The 17475-nt window shown below is 57.2% G+C and overlaps 1 protein-coding gene across 4 annotated transcripts; it reads right to left on the bottom strand.

The window, feature by feature from the left end:
• Positions 1-10097, bottom strand: NMUR1 (neuromedin U receptor 1). Of its 4 annotated transcripts, none has more exons than XM_080409309.1 (3): positions 3633-10097; positions 2370-3266; positions 1-1079 (listed from the first exon to the last, which is right to left on the bottom strand). In XM_080409309.1, exons 2-3 carry the CDS (start codon positions 3262-3264, stop codon positions 676-678), a joined length of 1299 nt encoding a protein of 432 aa, XP_080265435.1. In that variant the 5' UTR covers positions 3265-3266; positions 3633-10097; the 3' UTR covers positions 1-675. The 4 variants fall into 4 exon arrangements, with proteins under 4 accessions (XP_080265435.1, XP_080265436.1, XP_080265438.1 ...); XM_080409310.1 differs by having other exon boundaries at positions 2370-3775; positions 3894-10097; XM_080409312.1 differs by having other exon boundaries at positions 3894-10097.
• Between the last annotated feature and the right edge of the window lie 7378 nt (positions 10098-17475).

Genomic DNA, 17475 nt, shown 5'->3' with positions numbered 1-17475 from the left:
GCAGGTCAACGGCATTTTTAATTCTCAATGAGGATCAGCCCATGCAGGGCGGGGAGGGAGGGCTCCACACACTCCCCAGGGGTGCAGGGGCACATGGTGAGCTGAGGAAGAGGAGGGTGGCACCCACCAGGTGTGAGTCAGAGAGGGGAGAGCAGGGCATATTCATGGGGTACATGGACAGGCATAGCGCTGTGCCTTGGTGCTGCAGGCAGCCTGGGACTCCCATTGTCCCATATTTTCCCCCACAGACTCCAGCTCCTGAGGGAGCAGCTGTACTTCTTCCCTTGCCCTCATGGGCTCGGGACGCAGGGCAGGAGGAAGGCTGGGAGCAGGGAGCCACACCAGCACCCTGCAGCCAGACACTGGCTGGCACCACTGAAGAGATGTGCAAGAAAATAAGGGGCACGTCGATGCCAGAGGGCCCTGGGGAGGTCTCCGGAGATAAGGCACCCACAAACTTTTTCATCCAGGGCACAACAGCATGGCCACTTCCACCATGTCCCTGGAGCAGCACTGTCAAGAGAACCAGTCTTTGCATCCCAGTGGGATGGCACAGAGAGGCAGGGATGCCTCCATCTCTCCTGCCCCGATCCCCACCATGGGATGGGTGCCATAGTCAGGGGGATGCTGGTGGTGGGGAAAGCTGACCCCAGTCCCCCTGTGTCCTCCCACTCTTCAGCAGAGGGATGTTGCATGGGTGGTGGCCTGGCCACCCTCCACCTCCTCGAGCTCGAACTCGTCAGCATCGGAGAGGGGCAGCCCATTGGTGCCAGGCATGGGCTCGCACTCCGTGCTGCGGGTGGTGGTGCGGGTGACGCTGGGTGAGTATTTCCGTGACCGCAGTGGGCCGTGGCCAACATGGCACATCACCTCCTTGAACATCTCCCGGAAGCGGGTGGACATCAGGTTGTAGAGGATGGGGTTGGCGGCTGAGCTCAGGTAGAAGAAGACGCCTGAGATGATGTGGACATACTGGAACATGTGGAGCATATGGCTGGTCCAGGTGGAGACGAAGCTCCAGACAAGGCGGTCTGTGTGGAAGGGGGCCCAGCAGATCCCGAACACCACCACCAGCACAACTGTGGGAGCCGAGGAGCTGCTGTTACTGAGGGGATGGGACTCACCCCCCAAGGGTCCTCCAGTCCCTGGCCAAGCGCTGCCCTGTTTTGGCTTTGGCCATAGCAAAGAACACCCAAAAAAGCACGGGAGAGGGAAAGGATGAGGGGAAGGGGGAGAGGGGAAGGACCCCCCCAGTGCCTTTTTGACTTGCTGTGGAGAGGCTGGAGGTCTGGACAGGATCTCCCTCCCTCCAACTCCTGCCAGGCTGCTCCAGGCACTGCTGCACCATGTGTCTCTGCTCCCCATCAGCAGGCAGCTGGCCCTGCCACAGCCCCAGGGCCATGCAGCATGGCTGGGGGATGCCCCTGTGGGCATCCAGCCTCCGGGAACCCTGCCACCCTCACCAGCAAAGTCCAAGGAGCAAGAGCTATTTGTGCCCTTTCCTTCTGCTCTGGTTTTGGAGGGTTTTTTATAACCCCGCTCTGCTGATGGAAAGGAAAGGGGGTGATGTATAGGTGGTCCTGGGGTCCCCTGCCCTGCCCATGCCACGCTGCATCTGCATTGCACGCAAGGGACAGGTCCCCCTTTGTCCCCGTCCCAGCCCTGGTGCTGGGGGAAGCGGGGTTACCACTTGTCTGGGACATGGCGGAGAAGCAGCCCTGGCCCTGCGGATGGACTGTGCTGGGCAACCTGCCATCACTGTACCATCACGGGGCTGGGAGCACGCGGAGGTCAGCGTGCCGGGGAGAGAAAGCTAGCCAAGGGCAGCCGGCTGCCACTGCCAAGAAGGGGGCCAGGGGCTGCAGGGACAGAACTGGGGAGGGAAGCAGGAACACAGAGCGGTGGGATGGAGGGATGCTCCAGTCCAGCCTTGGGTCAGTGCATCATTGCCCCAGGACAGTTGCAGAGGCTGTGGGACTGGGTAGGAATGATCCCCCCCTGGGAAATACCACCACCACCACCACCAGACCAGCATGCGAGGTCTGGCTGGGGGACAGGGAGCAGGTTCCCCCATCCCAACCCACCTCCTTTCCCTTTCTCACCCAGCACTTTCATTGAGGAGGAGAGGTCTCATGGCTAGGAAGGAGCTGGCGTAAGCAACCCTCACTGGTGGACTGGAGCCACCAGATCTGTCTTTGCCCTGATATCCCACAAGCAAGCCCCGCAGCCTTCCTCTGAGACAGCCCTGCTTCGGTGCTCTGGACCACCTGTGCCTCAGTTTCCCCCCCAGCACCCTTCCAACAGAGCCTTGGGAGATACTCCCTGGCTCTGCCCATCCCCAGCATCACACTCCCCAGCATCAGACTCACACAGCATCTTTGTGACCTGCCTCCTCTTGACTTTCTTCTGCCCCCGGGTGTTGTGGCACTTGCCGCTGCCGCTGGACTTCGCTCCCAAGGTCTCCAACATCTTTTCCTTCTTGAGCTGCAGGCCAATGAGCAGGTAGAGGACACTGATGGTTCCCATGGGCAGGAAGAAGAAGACGATGGTGGTAATCTGGATGATAAGGTTGTAGGTCAAGCGTGGCTTCACCAGGGTGCAGATCTCCGAATCAGGCACCCGCCCCCGGCCAGGCACGTAGAGAGGCTGCAGCCCATGGAGGCTGGTGTTGGGGATGGAGCAGATGACCGACAAGACCCAAATAGTGATGATGACCCTCTTGGCGTGGTTCCTGGTCACCACATACTTGGCCTTGAGTGGGTGCACCACAGCGATGTAGCGCTCCACGCTCAGGGCTGTGACATTGAGGATGGAAGCGAAGCAGACGGCCTCGAAGAGCAACGTCTTGAAATAGCAGCCGCTGGCGCCCAGCAGGAAGGGGTAGTTGCTCCACATGTCATACAGCTCCAGCGGCATCCCCAGCAGCAGCACCAGCAGGTCGGACACGGCCAGGCTGAACAGGTAGTAGTTGGTGGGGGTCCTCATGAACCGGTGCCGGAGGATGACAATGCAGGTGAGTGTGTTGCCCACAGCCCCCACCACAAAGATCATCAGGTAGATGACACAGACTGGGACAAAGAAGCTAGACCGTCGGGGTCCCAGGTACTTATCCCGCAGCTGTTCCTCTGTCAGGTTGGCATCCTTGGGGTCGAACAAGGTCGCTCGGTGAGTCCTGTTGCAGAGATCAGGGCTGATGGGCTCCACAGGAAAGTCTTGCTGAGGCAGGGGGAACTCAGGGCTGGAGCAGCTGATGTACGGATTCATGGCTGCGGAGAGACAGGGAGGTTTGTGGCATGCTTTCCCAGCCCCTCTGCTGCCCCTGCTCCCTCTGCCCCTCTCCCCACTGGTGTTAGGTTCCCAGTATGACGCTGATCGCCACAGCTCTGCACCCTTGCAGCCATCCTACCCCAGCCACAGCCTTTCTTGGGAAACCATCCAAAATCTACCCCCCACCCTCCCTCCAGGGTTCCCAAGCACTCCTTGTCCTATTTCCCACTCACAAACAACTCCTCAGTCCTTTGCCCCCTTGACAAGGGATGTTAGCAAAGCTCTCCCTTTTCCCTGCTCCCCAAAGCAGAGCAGGGTACAGCCCCAAAGCCAACCCCAAAAATCGATCCCAGCTCCAACTCTACCGGCCGTGCAGAGGAGCTGACAGGGTGACCGTAAAACAGCCAGAAGGAAAATTGATTTTCCAGCCCAAGAAGGACGTATGGCTTGCTGAGAAGCTCCAGATGAAGGCTGAGGTCCCACCACTCCTGCGCCACACAGGGTCGGGCTGGGGAGGGAGCATGGGAGGGGATGGATACTCACTGCCTTAAGAGGCAGGCTAATGAAATCCTGCCGCCGCTCTCTCCCCCGAGCTCAGCTCCGAGAAGCTGCCTGTCCTTACCCACCTTCTCCCTCTCGTCCTCCATCAGAGAGAGGCTGGCGAGTGAGCTGGGGGCTTCCTCTCCCACCGCTGGGGCAGCAAAACCCGGCACCGAGACCCTACCCCTGCTGGGGACTGGCTCCTGGTTCACAAAGCAGCGCTGCTGAAAAGATGCTCTTCAGAGAGAGGAAATAACGTTAAAGTAATAAACTCCACTGACTCTAAGACAGTCCCGGGGGAGGGAGGTGCAGCCGCCTCCAGCCCCACCAGCAGCCTTCGCAACGCAGGGATTTGCCATTTGCGTGGCCTGCGTGGTGCGGCATCCATCAGCCCCGCTGCCATCCTGACACTGCCAGGCATGGGGGTCTGCACAGCACCCACTGCTCGTCCGGGCTCGTCTGGGGAGATGCAGAGGGCCCCAGCCGCTTCCTGGGGTCTCCCCGCTTCCAGATGTCCAACCCCTGGGTTACCCGAGTCACTCCCCCTTGGACCAGCTGGCTCCAGCTGGCTCCCCTCACACTTCAGAGGGAGGAAGTTGCTGCACTCGCAGTGTCACCCCTTGCTCCGCACCGGGGTCTGCTCCCTCCCTGTACCCAGTGTCTGTCTGTCTGTGCTCCCACCTGTCCTCTGTGCTGGCACCCAGTCCTGCGGACACCCCCAGCCGCAGGGCAGCGTTCCTGCTCGGCAGCTGTGTAGCTGCATGCAGACCCATTGCACACACACACTTGTACATAAATGTGTGCAGACACGCAAACAAATACATACATACACACACAAACATGCCTACACACACATATACATGCACACACATACATGCCTACACACATACATGCCCATGCACGTGTGTACACACATACATGTGTGCATACATACATGCCTGCACACACAGATGCATGCACACACCCAGATGCATGCACACACATACATGCCTACACACACACTACACACGTTTGCACACACATACATGCCTGCACACACACTACACACATAAATGCTTGCACACACACATGCACACACAGTACACACGTATGTTTGCACACACATACATGCCCACACACACAAGCATGCAGACACGCACACCCCGACACTGACTCACGCGTTCCCGTGCGCCCGGCCGTGCGGCAGGGCTGCGGGTCCCCACTCCTCTCTTCCCCCACCACGTCCCTCCCCGGGCGGCAGCCCACCGGAGCCCCCCGCCCCTCCTCACCACCCCGGCCCCGCTCCGCCCGCGGAGAAGCGCTGACGGCTGCGGAGCGGGGCGGGGGCTTTCCAGCCCGCCCCGGCCCCCCGGAGGTGGGGAAGGGGCGGCGGATGGGAGGTCGGGGCAAGGGGGTGACACCGGGGAGGCTGTGCCTGGTGGGGAAGGGGTCCGAGTGAGGGGGGAAGCTGCTGCGCATCGCTCCGCCGCCCCGTGCGACGGCAGAGGGCACTGCCAGCCCGCGGGACGGGCGGGCACCCTGGGCACAGGTGCGCGCACCGGTCCCTCCGAGGGTGGCAGAGCCCAGGGGGCCCCGGCCCCGGGATGACACCTTGAAGGGCTCGGGCACCCCGGGGACCCTCCTCCATCCAGCCCGTCCCAGCACCATCTGTGCGCGGAGTGCCTGGCTGAGCGGGCAGGATGGAGCTGGAAGAGGCTTTGGCGGGGCTGGATTCGAGCAGACAGGACGGGGATCTTGGAGAAGGAGCTGGGAGAGACCTGCCGGGAGAGACCTGCCGCCTCCTCCCCAGCTCCCACCCGAGCTGAGCCCCAGCACAGCTCTCTGTGCCACTGAGCCCTGTGCCTGCTGCCAGGATCCAGCAGCCTCCAGCATCGGGACAGTGCTCCTGGAGTCCTGCACCCCCAAAATCACCCTCCTGATGCCAGAGCACACAGCAGCAGCACCGCTCACCCCCTTCCCTCCCATGGCCCAAGGGGAAACTGAGGCACCAAGCTCCCACTGGTGCCCTTCTTCCCAGGAGGCTCGGTGCTCACAGGAGTGCTCCCGCTTGCTGCTGTTGCACAGGGAAGCAAATAGAGCCTGGGTGCAACCAGAGATGGTTGGCAGGACACGACTGGGCACAAATGTCCCCAGGGCCACCAGGCACAGCCTGGCACTGGAGCAGAGCACTTGGCACCACCCCTGCTCAGGAGCCACCCACATGGACCACACAACTTGGCACACTGCTCCAGAGCACCCTGGGGGTACAGGGTGCCAGCTGAGAGGGGGGACACAGCACCCCATTTCCCTGCTGGCTGGTGAAATAAAGCCAAAGGAGAGCAGCAGAGGACAGCACCCAGGGGGAAGGATGTGGCAGGTGGGGACAGTGTGCTTGGACCAACCCAAGGGAGTGATGTACACGGTGGGAACTGATCCCACAAAACCCTGGAGACATTTTTCCTCCCAGTTTTAATAAGGCACAAAGATCCTTGAGAAAGCCTTGAGAGTACCCAGCCCGGCCTCTGCCCAGGCTGGCAGCAGAGGGAAAATCAGCCTATCACCTCCCTGTCCTGCAGGCCACTGTGCTGGTGTGAGTGATCTCTGCCAGCTCTGTCCCCAACAAGTGATAATAATGGGCAGGAGGAACACCACAGGGGTCCAAGGCAACCCTGAGACATGACTTTCCTCGGGAAATCATCTCACAGCAGAGGAGAGGAACTACTGAAGCCAAAGGGCTGGAGGGTAAAGGAGCGTAAACAAGACATTACGCAAGGGAAGATCGCAACAAGCTGGAAATAGCGCCTGGAACTAGGAGGGAGAAGAGGTGCTGCCCCTTTATGGGATAGATTAAGGCAATGAAACCTTGTCCCCTCTGGGCTTGGAAACACACTAAAACACAGGGGTTTATGGCACAGTGCTGGTGACAGCAGGAACAGGACTCAGGAACAGCAGCTGGGCGATGCTGGCAGGGGTTCAGCAGGGCTGGCTAGGCAGATGCCAGGGTGGGCGACAATGTCAGGGAGCTGGCACGCTGCAGACCACAGCCCCTGGGTGGCAGAGCCAGAAACAGTAGCTGATGGGCACAGATTTCTCTCCCTGCCTCCAGACTATGCACAGGCTGCTTTTTTCCCTGGGGGATGTCCAAGGCAGGGGACGGATCCATGGTGGTGCTGAGGCAGGTTGTGCTGTACCACTGAGGCACCAGAAACCTAGGCAAAATTGAGGGAATGCATCAGGGAACGAAGCATTGCTGAAAATCTATCTCATTTTCCATCCTTTCTCTCTCCCTTCCATCCTCATCTGCCTCCCCCTGTTTCCTGGCCACCCTGCTGAGCACGCACACAGGCGGCCAGCTCCCAGCACAATCCCAGCTGCTCCCTGGGCTCTGTGCACGGTGGCACAGCCATCTCTCCCATCCCTGGGGCAAAGGCTCCTCCCTGCATGCAGCCATGATGTCTCCCACCCCTGTCCTGTTCATCGCCCCTGCCCAGCCCCCTGAGCTCTGCACCTGTGTCCTTGTCCCTGCACGGACTCCCACAGCTCATCTGTCCTCCACCCCTATGGGGATGAGGGGATGTCTGCTGGGACTGGGGGGCTCAGAGGTTGCTTGGGTTGGAGCAAAGCAATGGAGATGCTGCTGAGCTCTTACCAAACTTCAGCATCTGTTTCTCTGCAGTCTTCATTCCTAGCTGAAGGCAATGGGCACATGGTAAGGATGGTTTGGATGGTTTGCAACAAGCAAGAACCAGACAGAGCTTAGTTCACTCAGAGCTGAACCACAGGTCCATCTGTCCCCCTCTAAGTTGCCAGATCCTGGCTTCCAGGTAGCAACAGACCTCCCTGTCCTACTCCTAGTCCAGCTCTCCTAGACCTGGCTTTGCTGGGACACCAGAACCACTGTACTGAGGATCCTTCTTCCTCTGCCTCCCCTTTTCTGCCACCATTCATATCAGCCTGCTGGAGCTTTCCCCATAACTGGGGCCTCAACAGCTGCTCCCACCCTACCTGCTGTTTTATCTCTTTGAGAAGAGTTGGTAGCTCTCTGGGACTGCACATCACTTCTTCCCCTTGGCATCTGTTTCTTGCTACCCCTCCCCACCAAGTCAAGCCTGACAGTGCTTCAGTGATCCTTTCTGTTTTTCAATTTTCTGATAAACCAAATAACCAGGAGGTGGTAACCCCTCTTCCATCAGTGAGCCCCTGCTGCTTAAAAGAGGGTGACCTGTACATGGGAGCATGGCCCTTAAGCCTATTCCCCTTATCACGTATTTTATAGTAACCCTGCCCAGGGAGGCAGCAGGGGGGATAGCCAGAAGCACATCAAACCCACTCCTTGCCATGATTTGTTGGCCACAGTCCAGCCATCTCTGTGGCCAGAGCATCTCTGAGCTGGACTGGAAATTTCAGCAGCAAGCAAGCAAGCTAGGAGCACCCACAAGGCTCCCTACATAACCCCAGCTCAAAGGATCTCTCCAGTCTTCCTCCCCTCAGTCTTCCTCCCGCTCCGTGCATGCACCCATCCCTCCCAGCAAGCCAGCCAGTACAGAGGCTGTCCCTCCACATGTGGGTTAAGGCTGGCACACGGAGGTTGAGCAAGGCCAGCTCTGCAGCATTGCCAGGAGAATTAAGAGGCCAAAAGAGAAGACAAACAGCAGCTTTGAAGCCTGAGAGCTGCAGCACTAATAACCAACTGCATCCACTCCTGGCAATCGCAGGGCAGGCCAGCACAGCCTTTTACAGAGCTGTTTTTGCTCTGTCCCCCCATTTCTTCCCATTTTGCAGTTTTAATTAATACCCTTTGGTCCTGAGCACAAAAACCCACCACAGCACGGAGTGACACTGCATCTGAGGGGAACTGGGGCACATACAGTCACTTGTCCCCTCCCTGTGCCATCACCCTGCAGCAGGCAAGAGCCTTCGGGGTGCATCCCTCACTGCCACTGAAGCAAGTGGATAAGCAGCCCCTTCACAGGTTATTGCTGCAGCAAACCTTCCCAAGTAGAGATGGACAGAACAGGGTTATGAAGCTTTAGGGACAAGAATGAACCCTCTTCCCTTGGAAAACAAACAAATCTCTTGGCCACAAGGATGTAAGAGGGTCATGTCTCCCTGCTAGGAGCTGCCTTCTACCCCTCTTTGGTCACCTGGAGGTGATGCATCCAGAGGATGCATCTCAGAGGAGGAGGATGCTCCTTTCAGTCCCCAGGGCCAGGAAGGGCCACTCAGACCCACAGGGCACCAGACCTGCATCTGGGTGATTTTGCAGCAACATAGCTGGAGGTGAATGCAAGTCAGTGGTGTGATCTTTCCAAAGCAGTGCTGCTGTCATTTACCCAGCAGAGCCCACCCACACAACCTTGCCTGGTGTGGGACACCCTCCTCTAGAAATTTCTTGCCCATTGCTACCCTTTGTGTTTCCAGTCACTAACTCTCTAAAGGCCTTTTTTCCACTGTGTAAAAATCTCCAAAAATCTCATCTCAACATTGTTACCCTCCTCATCCCCTCTCACACAGCCTGAACAGGTGACTTGTTAATCTCTCCCAAGAGTGGCAGCTCCTTCTAGATCTCCAAGTCCCCTTTTCTGAGCTGGTCATAACTTGCCCACACACTTTCCAAGGTGCGGGCTCCCAGCAAAGGAACGAGCAAGGAGCCTCTGGGACAGCTAACTGCATCCCTGTGGGATGCAGGGCTGGTACCCTGCTCACACCCTGGGGTTTTTCCCTTGCACCTGAAGCCCCACAGCTCATTTGAGACATTGATGGGAAGGGGCATTTCTCCTCCACTCCAAACTGTGCTGAGACAGAAGCAAAGGGGCAGGTGGGAAGGACCATTTCAGTGTTCACTGGGAAAAAAGCAATCTGCTTTCTAAGGAACAGCAAAAATGGAGAGTGGTCCTCAGGTCTGCTGGGGGGACATGGGAAGGCAGGCACTCTCTGAGCAGGTATTTGGGCTCCATGGCAACCATAATTTTACTAATCAGGTCCAGCACAGACTTGAAATGCTTTTTCACATGGCAGGAGCACTGGCCTTTTCCAGATCCTCATCAGGCTGAGCTACCCAGGGGTGCTGTCTCGGCCATGCCCATCGCATAGTGATGGAGCGGGATGAGGGCTGGCTGCAGCCAGGGCATCCTGACAAAAGCCTCAGTGCTGTGCCCCCGTCCAGCACAAAGCTGGAGACCATGTTTTTCTACTGAGGCCAGGATGAATCACCCAAGATGAAAAAAGCATCAGGTTACTTCTCAAGGTACAGATGTGTCTGTCAGCCAGGGCTTTGCTAATAACACACCATTTTCCTGCCTCCCCCTCACCACCTCGGTGGCTTCATGCAGGGTCAGCAGAGCTTTGCTCTAGCATTGCAACCAGTGATGGAGATGGCATTTTGTACCTGGAGAGTAGAGATGCAGTTGCAAGAAGGGTCATCCTCTTACCCCACACTCAGGGCACTGCTACCACCATGTTTTCCTTAACCTGGAAAACCCCAGCTTGGAGAGGATGAGTTGCAGCCCACAGCAAGTTCCAGGGCTGCAGCAGAATACTCTGTGGGCCCAAGGGGCAGCAAACAAGCCGTGATGGAAATCCCTTCTTCTGACTGAAACCTGCTCTGTGGCTGCAACACCCGATGGGCAGGAAGGACGCGGTGCCTGGCCAAGCCAGCTCTGCCTTTGCTCAGCAGCACAGCCAAGCCAGGGTACACCAAAGGAGCATTTCACCAGCTGAACACATCCCAGCCAACCCGTAACGAGCTTGGAATCCCCTCAGCTACCTTCTCTGAAGCACTTTTAAATGGAGCATGGATCCAGGGCATCTTCCCAAGCATCAAAAAGTCATTTTATGGGCTCTATTTATACCTTTCCAAACCTCCTCCTTTATGAGTTACCAAAAATAGATAACTACATGGCACAGCACAGGGACAGCCTCCCTCCCCTCCATTCACAGCCACTTCACATTTGCAAGTTGATTTAAGGTTCCCCCTGGGTCTCTGAGGACTGATTGCTGGGACTTTTACTACCTCTCCCACTCGGCTCATGGCAGATACTCATTCCCTGCCTATGCATGGCTCTCAGCACCTGATTCATAAGCCTTAAATGGGACTGGAAGAGGCTTTCAGCTGGAAGGAAAAATGGCTGCTCCAGTTCTGCAAAAAAAAAAAACAGATGAGGAAATAACATCTGTTATGGGACCCCATTTACCATGTAGTAACAAACTGCGTCAAGATCAAATCCTCCAGCCATAAAAAAACCCAACAAACTACATCATCCCACTGAAACACAAACAAGGCAGCAAATAGAGATGTAGGCTAGAAAGAGAGAAACGCATGACAGGGTCTGTGCACTTGACCCTGAAGTCATTTGTAAATGAGCATCTCCCCGGTCCAGCATAGGGCAGGGCAGAGGAACAGGGCCGTGACGGTAGCAGGGACAGGGTCTACTGCAAGTGTCTTGTTCTTCATACTGTCACGCCAGACACTGATTTTAATCACCACATTAATGGCACTGCAATTTTCCTTATTGCTTCTTGTCTTTGCAGCATGACAGCTGATGACTGGGGATGGTGGGAATATCTTGCACTAGTTGCTGGCACTTTTACTGGTTCACTGGGAATAAAAAGGGCTGGCAGTAAAAGGTTGGCTGCTTCAGGGAGAAGAACAGGGACCCCTCCTCACATCTGCAGCATCCTCTCTCAGGGAAAGTTGCATGGGTCAGGTGGGAGAGGCGAGAAGGCTTTGGAGAGGGTCACCGCAAGCCAATTGCCACCCTGTCACCTGAAACATCACAGCAGTCTCTGACACAGCATTTCAACCAAGTATGGACCCTGGTGCTGATGGTAAATTGGAGGGATCTCCTGGCAGAGCTGTGCTCAGCATCCCCAGTGAAGCTCCAGCACCTCCCTACCCAGCTGGTAGCCAAGAGCACTGTAACCCTTCATACGGACCTACCTGTCCCACATGCCACATTCAAAGCCCTTTCAACACAGCCTGAGAGCAGGACTGCCAGGCATAGGACAAAATACTCTCTCTGCATCTTTATGCAAGTACCACCATGCTCTGCACCAGGTCCTGGGACAGGTTTTTACTCTAAGCCTCACTTTCCAGGCACTGGTAAACTTCAGGGCTGGACTTTTCCAGGCTTGCTCTGAATTCAAAAGATAAATTCAACTAAAAAAAAATAAAGTAGGACACACACGTACACTTTCATTTTTTTCTAGTAGAAAGCTTGTGCTTCAGCTAAAGAGAATCAAAACTCAAAGCACACCACCAGCTCCCAGGGATGCCAACATGGCAGCTTTTGTATGAATGAAAGTGGCCTGAGCCCCAGGAAGGAAAAAAAAAGCCACAAATGTGAGCAAACAGCCTAAGATACTCCTGCCTGCTGAGGAAAAAGATCTAGCAAATTGGTGGAGCTGGCAGGGTTCATCTCTGAGCACAGGCAGCAAACACCACCTCAATTTGCAAGACAGCTACCGGCGGTGCTGCTGTGCTAGAGAGCAGGGGATGCTTGGACTCCAACAGAAGAGGACAGCAGATCCAGCCCCTTCAGAAACTTGCAGTGTTTTGATGCCAGCAAATTGGAGCTGAATACAAGGAGAGCTCCAGGGCGAGTTCCCAGCTCCTTGTATAACCTACCTGTTCTGTCGGTCCAGGAAGGGGTCACCACAGAGCAAGGGAGACTGAAGCATCCAGGAAATCCAGTTTCTGCTGGGATGGATCAGATATATCACGCCAGGATGAGCAAAAAGCAGAAGTGGGAGAAATGCTAAGGTCTGGGCTTTGCAGAGAGCTCACCTGTGCTTCCCAGGGTTGTTGGCATCACCTCAGCAGCGAGCAGAGGTCACCAAGGCAGGCAAGAGTTGCCTCTGTTGATGGACTCAAGGGTGACAGTTCACAACATCTCAGGCCAGCTGATCATTTCTCTCTGATGAAACTGCCTTCGGCCAACACTGCTTTCCATGGCTTGCCCACCCCACCAAACCCATCAGCATTGCAAAACACCTCCCTCAGCCCAAAGCCACGACCCCACCAAGCACATCTTCCTCCCTACCTCTGCAAACCTCACCAGCCCATCTCTCACTGCATTAATACAGGATGGGACACAGGGCAAAGATCCAACCTGTGTCTACCATCACCATAAAACACATAGTACCCATACCCAGGGATGCTGGCAAGCCCACCCACTCAGTATAGCACAGGATGGGCTGAATGAGAAGCCAAGTCACACGAGCTGAATTATGGCATGACACATACAGTGATGGAGTGAAGCCAGAGGGGGTGACACATGCAGGGTGGCAGATCCAGATAACACCTACCCCAGGGGACTACCGTAAGACACAAAAGTCACTGTCATTATTTGAGACCCTGGGGACACTCAAGGGACAGAAGAAGATTAAGGATGATAATTCTAAGTGGAGGGATAGAGATGAGAGGCTCTCAGCCTGATTTCCACACTCAGAAAGAAACAGGAATGAATAATTAAACATCCCACCTGCAAGCACTGAGATACTCACACCTCACAAGCACAGCAGATGCAGCCAGTTCAGCTCCCCTCTCCAGCAGGACAGTAGTCAGTAAGTGAAAGCCATCACAGCTCCACCACAGGAAAACTCCCAGTGCTGTCCACTACAACATGCCCCCAAAACAGGGAATAAGCTCCGGGGTGACCGTATACACCCTCACTGCTGGCCAGACCCCAGCACAGCCCTGCTGCCACCCTCTTCCCAAACCCAGAGGGGTGACAGCAACCTTCTCCTACCCTATTAGCCCTTCCTACAGCCTCCCACCAGCTCACCCTCAGCCCCTTTTATAGGTCTGGGAAGTGCCCACAGCTGGGCCAGGCTGGGCAGCACCTGTGTGAAGAGAAGGGTTGGGTTAACCCTTTACTCATCAGCCTCTAGCCTAATGCTGCCTCCACCAGCAGCTGTAGAGGAGAGGGTTGATGACAGTTGCACATCCACATGTTTCAGCTGCCCTGTCCCACCCCATCCCACCAGTCCTCTCTCCCGTGCCTCAGTGTCTCTCTGTTGTCCCCACCTGCTGCTGAGGTTCTAAGGGAATTCCTGGTTTCTCCTCTTTTCCCTCTTTTAGGTGCTTCCCAGACAGGCAGGCATCTTTACCCATGCCAGCCAGCCCACCACAAGGCTTGGGGCATGCACACCCTGCTTCCAGCATCTTTGGGACTGGTGGGAAGGGTATAGGACACGAACTCAGCCCATGAAATTGTTTCCCTCCCACCAGCCCTGCAGCTCTCAAATGGGGCTTCCCAGCCAGGCTTGGTGGCCTCGCAGAAGTGTCGTGGCCTCTGGTTGCTTCTCATGCCCCAAAGTCCCCAGAAGCTGGGCATTCCCAGCCACTCCACCAGGGAGACAGGATTAAATGCTGGAGCTGGCTGGGATTTCCTCTCCCTGGCTGTGCCAGTCTGCTCTGGCAGCAGTGCTGAGTGGTAACCTGGCACTGCCTGCCTGGATTTGGCCCAGATCCCATTGATTCCATGATTTTCCCTGACCCATGGCCTCTCTTCTTCTTGCTGACACCGTGGCAGCCCCCTGCTCTCAGCCCCAGCCTCTGATGTGCCCGAAGTCTCCCTCATGCTGGTGGGGGGCTGGGACCCCCAGACCTCCTGGCCACCGCAGAAAGCAGCAGTTTTCAGTGGAAAGCAGGAATTTGGAGGGGACTTTGGTGGATTAGACACATGGCCAAAATGTGGCACCCGATTAACTCAGGACTGGTGTGAATCCCGTCCCACATGGCTGCCGCTAATGATAGGCTTTAAATAAACAAGCAAATGCTGGACAAATGGGAGAGATTTTCCTCTGGCATCACATTGCCTGCGATATTTCTGCTCTGACTCTCCCTCCACTCACCTCCTGTCCCCATCTGGCAGGTTATTTCCATCCTGCTCCCTTTTCCCACCAACAATGTGTCTGACACTGTCCAAACCTGGGGAGCAGCGAGGTGTGAACAGGAAAGAGCTTCAGGTGTGATGCCACGAGCTGCTGTTCCAAGAACACCATTTCAAACCCTCCCTTTCTGGTGCTTCACATCTGCATTAATTTAGATTCGTTACGTCTCCTATAAAGTGATTAGAGCAGTTTCTTCATCTTCGGTCTGGGTTTGGACATGGTGCTGAGTGATGATTTGAACGGGGAGACACCCACTCGCCCGAGAGACGATGCGGGGCTGCCCCACGGTGCGGGGACCCTCTTTGCTGCTGCAGTTGCTCTTCCCAGACAGGAGGCAGCGGGGTACAGCCCCCCCGGCACAGGGGCTGCGAGCCCCCCGGCTGGCCCACAGAGGGACAGATGTGGGGTTTCGCCCTGCGGTGTGTGGCAGTTGGAAGCAGGGTTCCTGGCAGGTCGGCTTTGCAAGCCACACGGAAGGGTGACAGTCCCCGTTTGGCCTCCCAAGGCTGCGGCGTGGCTCAGCGCCCCGAGGCCGCAATGATGGGCGGTGGTGGCCACGATTCGTGGCGGTTTGGCTCCCTCTGGTGGAAACACGTGGGAGCTCCGGGGTGTTCCACAGCCACGGGCCACCACCGGCCGCCAGCTGGCCCCGCTGGGGGGTGGGAGACTCCCGGGCAGGGCAGGCATTTGCCGGCATCCCCGCTGCACCGCCGAGGTGGGCTTGGGGAGGGGGGTGTCGCACTGTGTCTCCCCTCCTTGCAGCCCCCAGGGACCGGGGCAGCAATGCCCACGGGGCTGCGCACGGCGGCAGCCGGTGAAGGGGACACCCTGGAGACATGCTGGAACGGTGGCCCCTGGGGAAAGGGGGGCCAGGAGCAGGTCTGGGCTTGCCCAGGCGGAGATGTGTCGTGTTTGCTGGAAAACGGGGAAGAAGGAACACGAAATGGGGGCATAAGGGGTGTAAAATGGGGGGAGAAATTTTGTATTGTGGGGGAGAGCCTCTCTGGGGGCTGGTGAAGACAGAGTAGATCCCCCCAGCTCCATCACTTCCTTCCATGTCTAGCTACTTGTGTCATTTATTGTGCCCCCTTTCCCTTGCCCAGGGCACTTGTGGGGGTTCCCCACCAGATCAGCCAGCGCTTGATTCCTTAATGCAGTCACAGCTTGGGGGTGGCCAGAGCAGGGGGGCACGGCGGTGGGGGTGATGGGGTGGGGAGGGAGGACACAGCCCCTGTGCCTAAGGGGGAAAGGCAGGCAGCGGGCAAGGTTTTGGGGGACATGGGGTGGTGGGAGGGGGACATAACCCCTCTTGGTGTTCAGGACAGCCTGGGAAAGCAGCGCTGCCAAGCCAGGTCCATGCCGAACCCCCCATCCCCGTCCCTGCGCTCCGCAGCCTTGCCTGGCTGGGGGTGTTGTGGAAGTGTCCTGTGTCCACACGATGGCACCAGACCCGGAGCGGTGTCCCCAGCCGCGGTGGCGTGGCAGGACCCTGTCCCCAGGCCTCAGGGCTGTGTGACTCACGTCTGGGAGAGGTGATGGCTTTTTTGGCAGTGCCCACTCATAAAGGGTTGTGCAGCAGCCAGCAACTCCTCTCAGCATCCCTCCAGCTTCGGATGCTCCTGCTTTTGCTCCGGGTGTGAAACCGGAGGAAGGTGTCTAAAACCTGGTCCTTGTTTATCTGCTCCATCCCCTGGTCTCATCTTCTGTCAACTCTCTACACAAGCCTCACCTGGCTCGGGTGTGCACAAAGCCACCCTGCCTGGCACACACTTCCCTGCGGCAGGGCCAGAGCCTCCCACCTCCCCACCCCACCAGACAAACCAGAGCCCCATCCCCTGAGAAGGAGGGGAGCACCACGGGCAGTAGCTGGATGCCAGGGAGTGGGGGCCAGAAGGACAGATCCTGCTTTGTCCTTGAGGAGCTGGCAGGGCGCGGTGGGGCTGCTCAGTGGGGACCAGGATTCAGGGCTCTGGCAGATGAGGTCTTTGACCATCCTGTTCCATCCCACCATACTCTGGGTGAGAAGTAGCCAGGCTGGAGGCCACCACAGAGGGGGCTTGGGAACATACCAACTGCGATGATGGCATTCCTACAAATCACCTGGGTTAAATCACATGCGGTGCAAGGGTCCCAGCTGATCCTGTGCAGGCTCGGCACCAGCAGGATTAGGCCCCAAACCTCTCAGTGGGCAGCCAGGCTCTCCTTCGTCTGTAGTGCAGCCCTGTGCCCTGGGGCTGGTAGCTGCAGGTCCGGCCCCCCCTACTCCTCCAGCTAACAAACTCTTCCCAAGGGATACAGGGTCCTTCCTCTGCCCCCACTGCATCCAGATTTTCCCCTGAGCCTGTCCTTAAGAGGCAACATGAATTAGTAGGGGATGAGGCCTCCAGAGGGGACTTTGGGGAGCCCAGGGCAGGCTTGGGGACCCTCTGATGGAGCTCCCCCTTAGCCCATGTGCTCCGGTAGGGTGGGGGCTTTCTGCTGCTCAGTTTTGCCTGCTGCAAAGTTTGCATAGGCTCAGCAGGGAGTTTTCCTTGTTGGGCTCGGCAATAGCCCAGGGGGTCCAAGAGAGCAGTGATGCACACAGCACTCCCCGTGCCATTGGCAGGACAGGCACGAGTCCCGGATGGGGCTGCGAGCCCCCTCCACCCCCTGTCCATCCCCCAGCCGCAGCTCCATCCAGACCCCTCACCTCCACGATTTTAGCAGACGAGCCCTTCCCTGCCCTCTCCCTAGCTGCCCTCCACGCTCAGGACTCAGCTGAGCTCCCCATCCCCATCTCCTTCCCCACCGGGG

This window comes from Falco punctatus (assembly GCF_963210335.1).
Source record: "Falco punctatus genome assembly, chromosome: 13".
Taxonomy (NCBI): Eukaryota; Metazoa; Chordata; class Aves; order Falconiformes; family Falconidae; genus Falco; species Falco punctatus.
The sequence above is the reverse complement of the archived record's forward strand: the minus strand, read 5'-3'. Positions and strand labels throughout refer to the sequence as shown.